This window comes from Uloborus diversus, chromosome 9, assembly GCF_026930045.1.
Source record: "Uloborus diversus isolate 005 chromosome 9, Udiv.v.3.1, whole genome shotgun sequence".
NCBI classification, from domain to species: Eukaryota; Metazoa; Arthropoda; class Arachnida; order Araneae; family Uloboridae; genus Uloborus; species Uloborus diversus.
The window spans coordinates 95,190,201-95,202,641 of record NC_072739.1 but is presented as its reverse complement, the minus strand read 5'-3'; the positions used below and the strand labels follow the sequence as shown (position 1 = coordinate 95,202,641).

Below are 12,441 nucleotides of genomic sequence, written 5' to 3'. Positions count from 1 at the left end.
TTAATTCCCTTGTTCTCTGTCTTCTACTGAAAACAAATCTATTATGATGAAGTGATCCAAAGCTTTTGTTCCAAATTCACTCCAAGATAAAATTTTGAAAGCAGAGTTTTTCTTAGTTTTAGTTGCAGTAAAAAAAAAATTATTCATTTGCATCTTGAAATTATTCATCAGTAACTTAGGGGGGATATTTTTGATGATTCTGAGATAGCAAAAAGTATCAAATTATGTGATAAAAGTTAAATACAAACTAAATTTTGGTCTTATGCTTTACTTTAAATCCCTCCTTATTAAGGATATTTTTTCATCATTCTTTGTAATTCACTCTGATGAAAAAACAAGGCAAGTAAAGAAGCAATTGGACATACATTTATCCTACTGGTATGTGGTATATTCTTCTTCATAATGTGTCACTGTGTTGAGGAATGAAAGATTAAATACATTTTATTGTAGTTTTCAAGATTGAATTTGAAACTTTTTAGCTTCTACTAAGAAAGTCGAGCTTGTAAGCTACATTTAAGTTTTAAAGAAACTTGATTTTTGTTGGCCTAAAAATGTTCTAAAACTTTATCAAAATTGTGTCCTAAAATTTTTGAAATCACCACTCCAACCCCTGCAATTGGAGATGTCTCCAATTCCTTAGAGTAAATTTGTATGTAACTTTTATGGTGACAATAAATGAAATGAAAAAAACCTGCCTGGATAAAAAATGTAACATTAAAATTTTCTATAAAAATAAAATAATCTACCAATTAAGTATAGTCCAATCAATAAACATTGAAAGTCCCATTAAAATGTAAAATTAGATAAACAGAAGGAGGGACATGAACATTATTTTTTTAGTTTTTGCCATGGTTGAAAGTTTTTTAGTCACTGAACCCAATGACTTACCTAAACAGAAAAGTACGTATGAATGTTTGTTCATAATATTACAGGAACTAATATTCATCAGTATATTACTACCTCTCGACAAACACCGAAATTGTATATTGAGTGACAGTTATGATCACAGACCGGACCGATTAACAAATAATAAAAACACAAGCAGGCGCAGACTCAGAGAGTCATGTGGGTCATGACATGACTCCCTTCTTAGCTTCAATTATAGCTTAAAACTGCATTTTAGCGTCACATATTTTAAAACACATTCACCCCAGCCCTCTACTTTTGCTTAAATGTTGCATTTTTACCTCTTCTCCTTCGGATAATGAGCCCCTTGTAAACTAGAAGCTGCATCTGCCCTTAGCTGCAAGTCTGGTAAAAATTCGGTTCACACCGCCATATTCTGTGCCTTTGTCATAGCAAATATTAAAACACTAACATATTTTTAAATGTTTTAGGATTAAAAAAAAATGCTTGAAGACTTATATTCTTATAAAAATTGACTTATGATTACTACTACAATTCATTTTCTGTAAGTTCAGATCGAGGTGAAGTGAGAAAAAAATTTAAGGCTCCCAAAATGGGTGTGTTAAAAATATTTGTTTTGATATTTATATTCTTTGTAAAAGCTATAAAAAATGAATTAAAAGCATAATGAATAAACATCTCTTTTGTTCTATATGAACATCTTGCTTCACTAGAAAAGAGAATAGGGGGAGGGGGGAGGGGAATAATGAACAAAGTATTTAAATGTTTTGCTTCCTTTTTTTTGGAATTAATATTTATTTGATTTTAGGGTTCAACAGAGCTTTCAATCATTAGAAACACCTGATTTGCCTTTGGTAAGTACTTTTATGAATACCTGAAGCTAGAATTCTAACCTTATTGTTGAATAGCTTTTTTGTAATATTTTCTATGTGAGAACATTATAATCCATGTTTATTGTGTATTCCACACTAAATTTTTAAACAAAATTTTTCCATATTATCTTCTTCTCCCAAGTTGTGCCGTAAGTTTATTTTTCATGTAAGAGATATAAACTGGTAATTTATTTTGTTGAATTTCAGCAAAATCTTAAATCACAACTCCTAATGATTTGAAGCTGGGACATGTAATATTCTCCTTGTTCAAAAGAAAAAATATTCTTGAACTCTTTATAAATTACTTGTGTACAAACAATTGGTACTTACACACAATTAAAAGGGAAAATCAATTTTTAAAAAGGATTAAGTAATAGTAATCGTGGAAATTGATTTTCAACAAATCCAAAGTCTCAGACATGATATCGTACCATTTTCACAACAATGACTTTGGTACAAGTTAAAAGAATAAGAAAGCATGATCTTCAAACAGCTTCAAGAAGCGATTGACTATCATAACTCATAACTATCAATATGCTACTAAAGCTTTTACCATGTGGTACATTAGAAGCATCATTAATATCACCAGAATTACAAGACTTAATTAAAGGGTACTGACCCCAAAGCAGAATACTACTAAATTTGCGACGTACGTCGCAGAACAGGTGCCTGAGCCGCAGAACAATTCTGTTCAAATGTGAGAGGAAAACTCAGACAAATTTTCTGCAAAAATCTACAGATTTCTGTGAAATTCCTCTAGAAAATCTACAGAAACTGCAGTTTTTCCTACAAATATCTTCCAATTCAAGATAGAATTGCACAAAAATTCTGCAAATTTCTTTAAATTAAAAGAAAATCTAAAATTCTAGGAAATTACGACAATTCGGCGGAAAGCTCGTGAAAAATATTGAACTTGAAAAGTTATCTGCAGGAACTTTAGTTTTACTTTAAGGGGCTTAAAGAAATCTGCAGAGTTAGTGCTAAATTCTACATTGAGTTAGAAGATATTTGTAGAAAATCGGCAGTTTCTGCTGATTTTCGTCAGAAGTTTCATGTTCTAAATCTCAAAAGATTCTGATTTTCCTAGCGTTTTTGCTTCCCCTTTTCCTTATTTTCCCCAATAGATCATTACCACAGCAACTTCCTCCATAAACGTATGTTTTGGAAACATGCCAACATTGAAACACGTCCATCGCCAAAACTTGCATGTCTTGTTTGAGGTTTCAATCTTCTGGCATACTGAAAATATTTGAATTGTTTAGAAAGTTTTGAAGTGCTTTATTATAAGCTACCCTAATTCGATTCAGTTTATTTATTATTTTAGTAATTCACTTTGTTTTAATTTCTCCTTCATGCCATGTAAAATCCCCCCCCCCCCCAAAAAAAAAAACGTAATTTGACGCCTAGGTTCAGATTTTTATAAAATTTTGTATCTTTGCGTTTTCTATGCATTTGAGAAAGAATATAAAATGTTTTTGGAGAATATTAATCGGTTTAGGTTCTACAGAAATGCATAGCAACAGTGCAGTTTAAAAATTGAAGAAAAAAAATCCTCCAGTTCAAAACCATTTTGGTTTAGGGCTCCAGATTTGTGGAAAAGGATCCTGGAAGTACTTGCAGAACAATTTTGTCAACTGATTTTACGTTGCAGAACATCGTCAAGTATTCTGCTTTCGGGTGGTACTGATAATATTCATGAACACATTACTTACAACTGAAAATTTTACAGAATATACAGCTTAGAGTTGTTCAGTTTCTAACTATCTCAGGTTGTACTAATTGTGGATATATTAAGAGAGATGCCCAATTCAGACTGATTTTACTACTGTTTTTTGTTACCTTTACAAAAATCTTATCTTAAAATGGGTACTTTCACAAAAATCAAGCAATAAAATATGCAGCTTAACAAAACTAACTTTTTAAATCTAGCAATGGAAGGCAGCAAGAAGTTACCATTACTGATTATTGGAAGATCAAGAAATCCAATATGCTTCAAGAATGTTAAAACAAAGCCTATAAAATACCATTCTAATACGAAATCATGAATGAGGGTGAAATCTTTTTGAAGATTAACTGCTAGATCTCAATCACACATACCAAAGAAAATAGAGAAAACTCATCCTGTTTATTGATAACTGCACGACTCATAAATCAACACCATCTATTTTAAAATGGAATTATTTTGTTTTTTATTAAATAATTTACATTCTTTTTAAACTTGATATTAGCTATTATAACGTAATTGATTAAGTTACTTTTTTTTTGGGAGATTGAAATTTAAAATTAAATGAAGGTTTTTTTTTTAATTTCTGAAATTTTAGTAAGATTGTGGTTGTAGTGTGTGTGATAAGGTAAGATTGTCATTCAGGATGATGGTTTTTATGTATAATAATATTATAAAGAGAGAGGGCGGATTTTTGTGTGTTTATATGTTCGAGGTAATCTCCGGAACTATTGCAAGTATTTGAAAAATTCTTTCACTATATGAAAGGTGCTTTCTTACTGAGTAATATAGGCTATAATTCGAAAAAATCCGATAAATAGTTCTTTTTTTATTCAAATTTAGGCCCAAATTTCACGTAAATTGCGTATTATTGGCTATTAAAGGGGGTGAAAAATTACTTGCACGTATATCATTACAAAGGGTAGAATTTTCTACGTTTTAAACAATTTATTTCAATGCTCTAACTTAATTATGGCGGGAGTAATTTGAGTTTTTAGCTCGAACTTTTTTAGGCTTAGCTGAAATTTAGGCACTACTTGCTTCATTAAATCTATCAATAAAAAGTGAAGGAATTGTCCCACAGTTTTCTCTTTGACAAAATTGGAAAAAGCGAGATTTTTTTACTCCAGATCTCTCTCAACCTTTGGTCGAAAAAATTAGCTTCTATCTTCCAAGAAAAAAAAGTTACAAGCGTTTTTTAAATCAATTTCGAAATATGTCACTTTGATTCAGGTTGTCAACCATTTTATTTTCGCGTTTCCATGGTTACGCTTTTTGAATCCATCTTTCGCATTTTAATTTCTTAGAAGTATTTTATTATCTGTCGTCGTTGTTTGGAAAGGTAGTTTTGCATGGTGTTCTTTTTTTTTCTTTAAGTTATTAAGTTATTCTTTTAAGAAATTGTTGAATATATGTCACTTGACACAATTTTTGTTCTCAAGGTCAACCGGGCAAAGCCTCGTAACGCAGCTCTTAACATTTAAAAATTTACAAGCTACTGTTAATGTGATTTTGTATCTTTTTGTTAGTTTGCAAAACATTTATTATTGCCAAAGAAAAAACATCTGCTTCACTCGCAAAAAGGCTGGGTTCCGGTCGCGTGGTCGCTTGGCACGTTTGGCGCTGAGCAGTTCAGTCTAGGATTATTGTTTTAAGACAACCATTAATATTATTCATTGTTTTGGCGATTTGTTTTGAAAGAAAAGAAACTTTTGACTTGTTTTTATCCGAGTGAAATGTATGACATTTTCTTCTTTTTTTTTGACGATGATTTTTAAATGTTCCAATGTGTTGTTTTTTTTCTTTTTTTTTTTTTGTGTTAGACGGAAGGATTATGATAGCGTGATTGCTGGGCAAGTTTGGCGATAAACAATAGAGCTGCTGAATTATTTTTACATTTGAAAAATATTATTTGATGTCTCTTTTTTTTGTTTTATTTGGCAAAATATTTTAAATTGCAGTAAAAGCCGCTTCACTCGCTAAATAGAGTTTTAAAGCAACTGTAAATCTAATTTAATGATTTGATGAAAAGTTTTAAATTCTAAAGAAACTTAAATAGGTTTTTTTTTTTGAAAAGGTGTGTACTTATTTTATACAAAGAAAAACGATCATTTCGTATCAGAGGGGGGAGAGGACGTCAATTTTTTTTATTCAACGGACTTCCATTAAATTTTTAGCACGGGCATCGCTGTGCGGGGTACTCCTAGTGTATGATAAAACTCCTGCTGCAAACAATCCTAAGATAAATGACTAATGTCTCTTAATAAATGTCTGAACAAAAAATGAAGCAGCAATCATCTAATGTAGATGTCAATTCACCAAAATAAGTGGAGATGGAAGTCATCAAATAAAAATTAATCAAAAAAATTAAATAAAGAAAAAATCTAAAAGGGAAAATTATGCTAAGGGAACATATTAATAAAAATTAATTAAACAAATTAAATAAATCAAGTGTAAAAATCTAGTAATAAAAATTGTGCTAATTGAAAATACCTAATAAATGCCAAAATGTGAGTCAAATATTTATTAGTTTTCGTGTGAATATTTAAGCCTAAAAAGTACTTTGCTATTCTAATAATGCATGCAAGTTCCCACTTTTATTCATTCGTTGATATTGTTTGACTAAATAATTTGATTGGAGTACTTCAGTCAAAATAATTTCTTGGAATGATTTTACAGCTCTAATTTATGAAGTACACATATTAGTAGTTGTCAGCAAACTCTAGTGATTAAATTATGCTATACACACAGTAGAGTCTCAAAAATCCGAGTCCCAAAAAGTCTGAGGTTTCGCTTAATTCGAAGTGCTTGGCTGATAATTTTAGGGTATACTTTTAACAGTCAAAGAATACTTTAATCTGAAAATTTTGCTCTATAGAACTTTCCTAACAACATACAATAAAGGTTTATGTCAATAACAGTCGTCAAGAAATACTTATTGACTGTTAGAGATGGATTAAGAAATGCCTTGGAGAAAGTAAGAAGTTGGTTGATACAAAAAATAACTTGAAATTGAAACATTGACAATGTTTCAATTTCAAGTTATCCAAGGCAAAACAATTTGTTTTGCCTCAAAAAACAAACGAACATCTATTTCAGAATATCCGATTGCAATTAAAAAGGGAAGTGCAAAACTTGACTCTGTACAATTCGTATCTACGAAATTTTCTTCTTCTATGACTAACTTTTTTGTATTATGTGAGGTTCATACGCACGCTCACACATAAACACAAATGTCACGACAAAACTCATCAAAATTTATTTGAGGACGATCAAAGGACATTTTTTGGTTGCCTTCAAATTTACACATAAGCACGTGCAGACATCAGGAAAAAAAAAACAATCAAAACTCATTTTGGGTCAATTGAAACATAAATTTATCTTGAAATTTGAGTGATAAATTTTTCGAGGAGACAATATTTTCTTTTCATAGTGTAAGAAGTAAACAGTGCATGTCCTTATGTAGTCCAAAGCATTTTTCGGATAATCCGAGTTTTCTATAATCTGAGGTGGGCGTGAGCCCCAATAATCTCCGATTTTCGAGACTCTACTATAATTTCAAAACTTTAGCTGTAATCTTGCTATCTTTTATATCGCTATTAACTCATAGTAATTTATTCAACTATTTATTTATTTTTAAAATCAGTTTCACAGCTCTTGTCTTCCAAATGAGCAGTCAACTTCAAGTAATGCTATGGAAATGTGCAATCAGGTATGTGCTTTCTTACTCTTATGTGAGAGTTTAAAAATTGTCCATTAGAATTTGAATCAATTTTCTTTTCTTTCATTTGAAATATATTTTATTTTTAGGAACAGTTTGTAGCTCATTCTAATTCACAAGCTATAAATAATCCAAGTCAGTCATTAGTACCTTATGTGCCTTCTTCCATGCCAGCTAGGTAATTATTGTTATTACTTTTTTATATATTCCTCTTCATAGGGGTATGTAACTTGTGAATTGGTTTTTAAAATGATTTTTTTTATTTCAGTGCAAATTGGCCTGGACATTATGGATTCACGATTTCGTTTCCTCCTCGACCGAGAATCACCAAAGGCGTCAGTTGGACGGTAATATTTAGTCATTTCTTTTGAGTAAAAATGTTTTCGATATTTCTTTTAAGTTTTGTTTTCTTTTGTTTAAAAAATCAGATGGGTGTTCTTTCACTTACTCCTTTTTATTAAAATTAAAATCAAACATATCTAAATAAGTAGTGTTCCCGCTAGGCCGTTTTTGAAGGGCGCAGCACCCTGCCCTTTTCCATATCAGCAGAATGCGCCCTGCCCTTCTTTTAGATCGCGAAATGCGCCCTGCCCTTCTTTTAGATCGCGAAATGCGCCCCGCCCTTTTCAAAAATAAGAAATTGCACCCTGTATTTTTAAAAAGATGCCCCAACCATCGTTTCGACCTGCCGCGATATCGGGGCAATTTTATTTGTCCAGCGATCATCTGTAAAAACGCCCATGTCTTATCCTTGTTCCCAGAATTTCACCCTGAAAACGGCCCCATAAACAAAAGGGGAAGCAAACACCTAGGCAAAGAGGGGATGAGATTCTCAGAATTCAAACAGGCTTATCAGTTGGAAACAAAAGCATGTTCTTCCCTTCTACTGAGGGTGGTTTTTTGAAAGGTTGTGGGAAGGAGTAGGGTCTTCTGGGAAGGGATAGATCTTTGTTTCATTCCTTCCCATCCTTGTTCTTCTGAGAATCAACAATGAGAGAGGGAATAGGACATTTTCCTAACGTTTCAGCCCTTTGTGTCCGTTTTTTGTCTGCACGTGGAAATTAGGCTTAGCTAATTTTAGCGCATTGCTAGTGATTCTGTAGCAATCTTTTCACATCTGTTTCTGGAAAGTTAACTTTCTGATTGTTTCCTAAGAAGAACATAGTACTGTTTGACATTTTAAACCGCAACCTTCCTCAAATTTGCGCATGCGTCAGGTCGCTTCTGATTTTATCAAAATAGGGGAGATATTGATAAGAAAAATAACGAATGTGAGGGGGATTTTTTTTTTTGTTTTTTGTTTTCCATTGGATTGTTTATTAGAGATGTTGGTTCGAGTTGAGGCTTTTTTTTTAGCAGAAATGCTACCATGGTGCATTCTGTTCAACAAGCTGTCACCCCTTTTGAAAATAGAACCGTTCAACGGTGCTAGTCGCGGCTTTCGAGATCAGACAGTACAAAGCTTACTGGGCTAAAATGCAAGGGTATTTTTTAAATATCTTGGATTTTTAACCCCCCATCCCCAGCCTCCCCTAAAAAGCCATTTGAAATGCAAACATCGCATTGACAGGGCGTTCATTCAGTTCTTTCTTTTTTGCTAAGTATTTTTATTATCTTTGTATATGTGTGTGTGTGTTGTGATTCATATAACAGATTATTTAAAACACTTATTGACATAATAAAAAGCATACTTATGACATACTTGTGCTTTTTTCTAACAAAAATAATCTTGCACTGTTTCTTTTTCTTTTATGAATATTATAAATTGATTTAAAAAAAAAATCACAAAATTAAAATGCCAAAATATTAAATTTTCACAAAAATTGTCTGAGATAAAAATCTTAGTTTGGCCCAAGCTGCTTATGCATTGCATTTAGGAGCGCATACATCTGCCAACACATTTGTGTTATGAATTTGAACTCCAAGACTAGGAAATAAAGCTGAAATAAAGTCTTTTTAGTTTTGAAACTTGCTATCACTGCATTTTTGAAGCACTGGCACACAGTATTTTAAATCAATTATTCTATTTGAAGTGTAATACATTTAAAAAAGGAGAATTTACTCATCAAAATTTTGATGTCTACTAAAATACTTAATGGCACAATGCACATTACTAGGCAGTTTCTTTGTTAGGAAAGGGAGGTCAATAATTAAATACTGTTCTTAAATTGAAATTCAAAGGCTTTTGAAATGCCTATAATTTTTTTTTACTCTTATAGGTAGTTAAAATTATGGCCTGAAAAGTATTGAAAAACACCCAAAGCCAAGTTTCAGCATTAGCTATGGAGTGTGGAAAATGTGCTTAGCTTAGTTGGCATTTGTGTGTGTGTGGGGGGGGGGGGGTGAACTAACCCTATTCTGAAGACAAGTGCGTTTTCTGGATGAAATCATATTTGTAGGGGGGGGGCACTCAGTAATTTTTGAGTGGTGCATCATTGGTCTTGGATGGGGGGGGGGGACACCGCGTTGAAATAGTGCCCTTTTTAAAAAAGATGCCCCTTTCAAAGGCCAGCACCCTGCCCTCTTTTTTTCTAGAGTGAACACTATAAATAAGGGTTAAGGGGGTTTTACTTGATAAAATATAAATTTTTAGTATGAATTTTTTTTTTGTATATGCATCCAATTATGAAATCTTAGCTGTCTTTTAAAGCTGTTTCACGGAAAATTTTAAAACAAAAGCAAATTATTTATTTGTGTTCTTAGTTTGATCATTATGAGTTACTAATTCAGTTTTAATTGTTTGTTTTTTATCTTGTGGGATAACATTTTACTAGTTAAATATTTGGGTTTGTAACATTTCCATTTTTTGAAAAGTTGTTAGGATATTAGTGTATAAATATTAGAAACAGATTCATTGCTTTTGTGTTTTAATTTGTATTATGCACATATCCTTCTGATTTTTTGTTCATTAATATTCAAAATAATGCATTGATGTTATAACTAACTTGATTTTTCTGTGAAGGGGGGGGGGTGCCAGGAAACATCCACCGCGGGCACATCAGCTCTTCAGAGGGCCCTGAGTGCCAGAAGGTGCACTCTTTTAAAAATTAAAATTATGTGAAACAGTCATATTAATTTCGTAATTTTCACAATGTTAATTATATATATATATATATTTTAAATAATTATTAAATATGTAAAATTAACTGGTTTTAAATAAAGAACAAATTACAAAAATGTTATGATCAGAGAAATAAAACTTAAAAATTAAATTATTTTAATAAAGATGAAAATACATCTCTGAATTTGCTTTAAAATTCAGGTTGGGCACCACTGATCTAGACTGAAAAATACAAGCTAGCTTATTTATCAGCTAATTCAAAACTCCATCATATACCAAAATGAATGATTGAAGCCTTCTGATTGCGTGAAGAAGGATTCAATTGTCAATTCGTGTGTCAATACAAGGTTCAAATTAGCTGGTGATCAAGGCTATTCTAAATGATGGCTTTTTTGTTTTCAGAAAATTGTTTTTACTTATTTTGTTTTAGTGACAGTATGTGAATGAGTAAAATGTGCCCCCCCCCCCTTCATAAGTGATATAAATTTTAATCTTATGCAATATTTATGTTGCAGTACTCTAAAATGAAAGACAAGCTCTACGTAGGAAGAGATATTGCATGTCCAGTGAACTTCTTCACCAATGGAACTCTGTCATCTGATGTTATTCTGAGAGCCACAGCTTTGTATAGCCGTCCTGAACATAGATCGGATGTAGTACAGCGCTGCATGGATCATTCCCTTGAAGAGATGCAGAGAGGTAGCAGCAGCTTTTTAATTTCTCTTAATTGTTCAGGATAAAAAATAAAGGCTCTTTGCAAAGAGGTGGTTTTAGGGTTCAAAGTCCTTCCAAAAATTTTCAAAACTATTCCAAAGATGCATTTTTATGAAGAATTTTTTTGCTGCAGTTTCATTTGAAGAGTGAAATTTATTGTTATTGAAAAATTGTGTTCACTCTTGCTATACCTGTATCTTCTTTTTGAGAAATGTCATTTGTTTCATCAGCTGCTATCACTGTAAAACGCTCTGCTGCATTTTTTTTTTTTTTTTTTTGTATTGATTTTTATATTGTACTTTTCTTGCAACCCTCATTCACTTTCATTATTTTTCCAAAATCAGGAATCCTGGGTGCAATTTCTTAAATTCCGAAGTATAATTGTTCCTATAATCTATCGAGATTTTCTATTTTCTCTTGTTTCTTAAGCATTCTTATTTTAGGGTTGGTTAGTTTTTTTATTATAATTTTTTAAATTTGAAATAAGGATGCATCGGATAGTGATTTTGCCGGATACCGGATATCCGATGCCCCCTTACCTGCCGGATTCGGATATCCGGCATTTCGATTGCATTGCATGTTCGCATATTTTTCTACAACGCCATTTCAAAACAATAAATCAAACTTGTTCCACATATCATTTCTTTAAAAACATGTTAAGTACATTCAAATGTACTTTTTTAGAGCTTCTATATTTTAATTTAGGAATTGTGCTACATATAAAATGAAACATTAAAATATTGTTTTATTTCGACAGATTTTTTCGAAAGAGACAAACTTTCGGCAAAAATTAATTCTGTATGTAATGTACACATGGTTTAAACTTTTAATTATTCATAGTTGAAATCTCAAAGGTAGTATAATGAGTCGTATTTGTTATTAGATTTGCATGACGTGTAGAAAATTTTTTTAACTTCATCATAAAGTAATACATTTTCTTGTTTCCAATTTAGAAATAACAAAAAATAAAACTTTGCTTTGAAATCATTTTTATTACAGATAATACACGTGTAAAATTTTTCTAACATACAAGTTAAAAAAGAAAATATTAAAACAGGGCCAGTTTGACTCAAAAAATAAATAAATAAACTTAAATAATCAACTTAAAATTTTACTTTAATTCCAGAAATAAAGGTACATTTTCTCTAAAGATGCAAATTAGCATCTTAAATACAGGGGTGCCCCGTCCCTAAGAGCAAGGGCCCACCCCCTAAAAACCATAAATACCCCCCCAATAGAAAGCCCCCCCCCAAAAAGAGAAAATACCCCTAAAACACCCTCCCCCCCTAGGTGGGCAAGCCAGTTAACAAATTAATAAACTTATGCTAAAATAATCAACTGAAAATTTTACTTTAATTCCAGAAAACAAAGATTCACTCCCTCTAAAGATGCAAATTAACATCTTAAATACAGGGGTTCCCCCCTAAGAGCAACGGCCCACCCCCTAAAAACCCTAAATGCCCCCCCCCCAATAGAAAGCCCC

At 31.9% G+C, this 12,441-nt stretch overlaps 1 protein-coding gene across 2 annotated transcripts in view; it reads left to right on the top strand.

Annotated features, from left to right (window-relative positions):
- Positions 1-12,441, top strand: part of LOC129229375 (cellular tumor antigen p53-like) — a 54,466-nt gene that overhangs the window by 24,109 nt on the left and 17,916 nt on the right. For both annotated transcript variants that reach the window (XR_008581091.1, XM_054863667.1), the window contains exons 3-7: positions 1,676-1,721; positions 7,109-7,174; positions 7,273-7,361; positions 7,452-7,530; positions 10,760-10,943. Coding sequence is in view for 1 of the 2 variants with exons in the window: in XM_054863667.1 (XP_054719642.1) it covers positions 1,676-1,721; positions 7,109-7,174; positions 7,273-7,361; positions 7,452-7,530; positions 10,760-10,943 (464 nt within the window). In the remaining variant the exon portion in view is untranslated. The remainder of the gene's footprint in view (positions 1-1,675; positions 1,722-7,108; positions 7,175-7,272; positions 7,362-7,451; positions 7,531-10,759; positions 10,944-12,441) is intronic.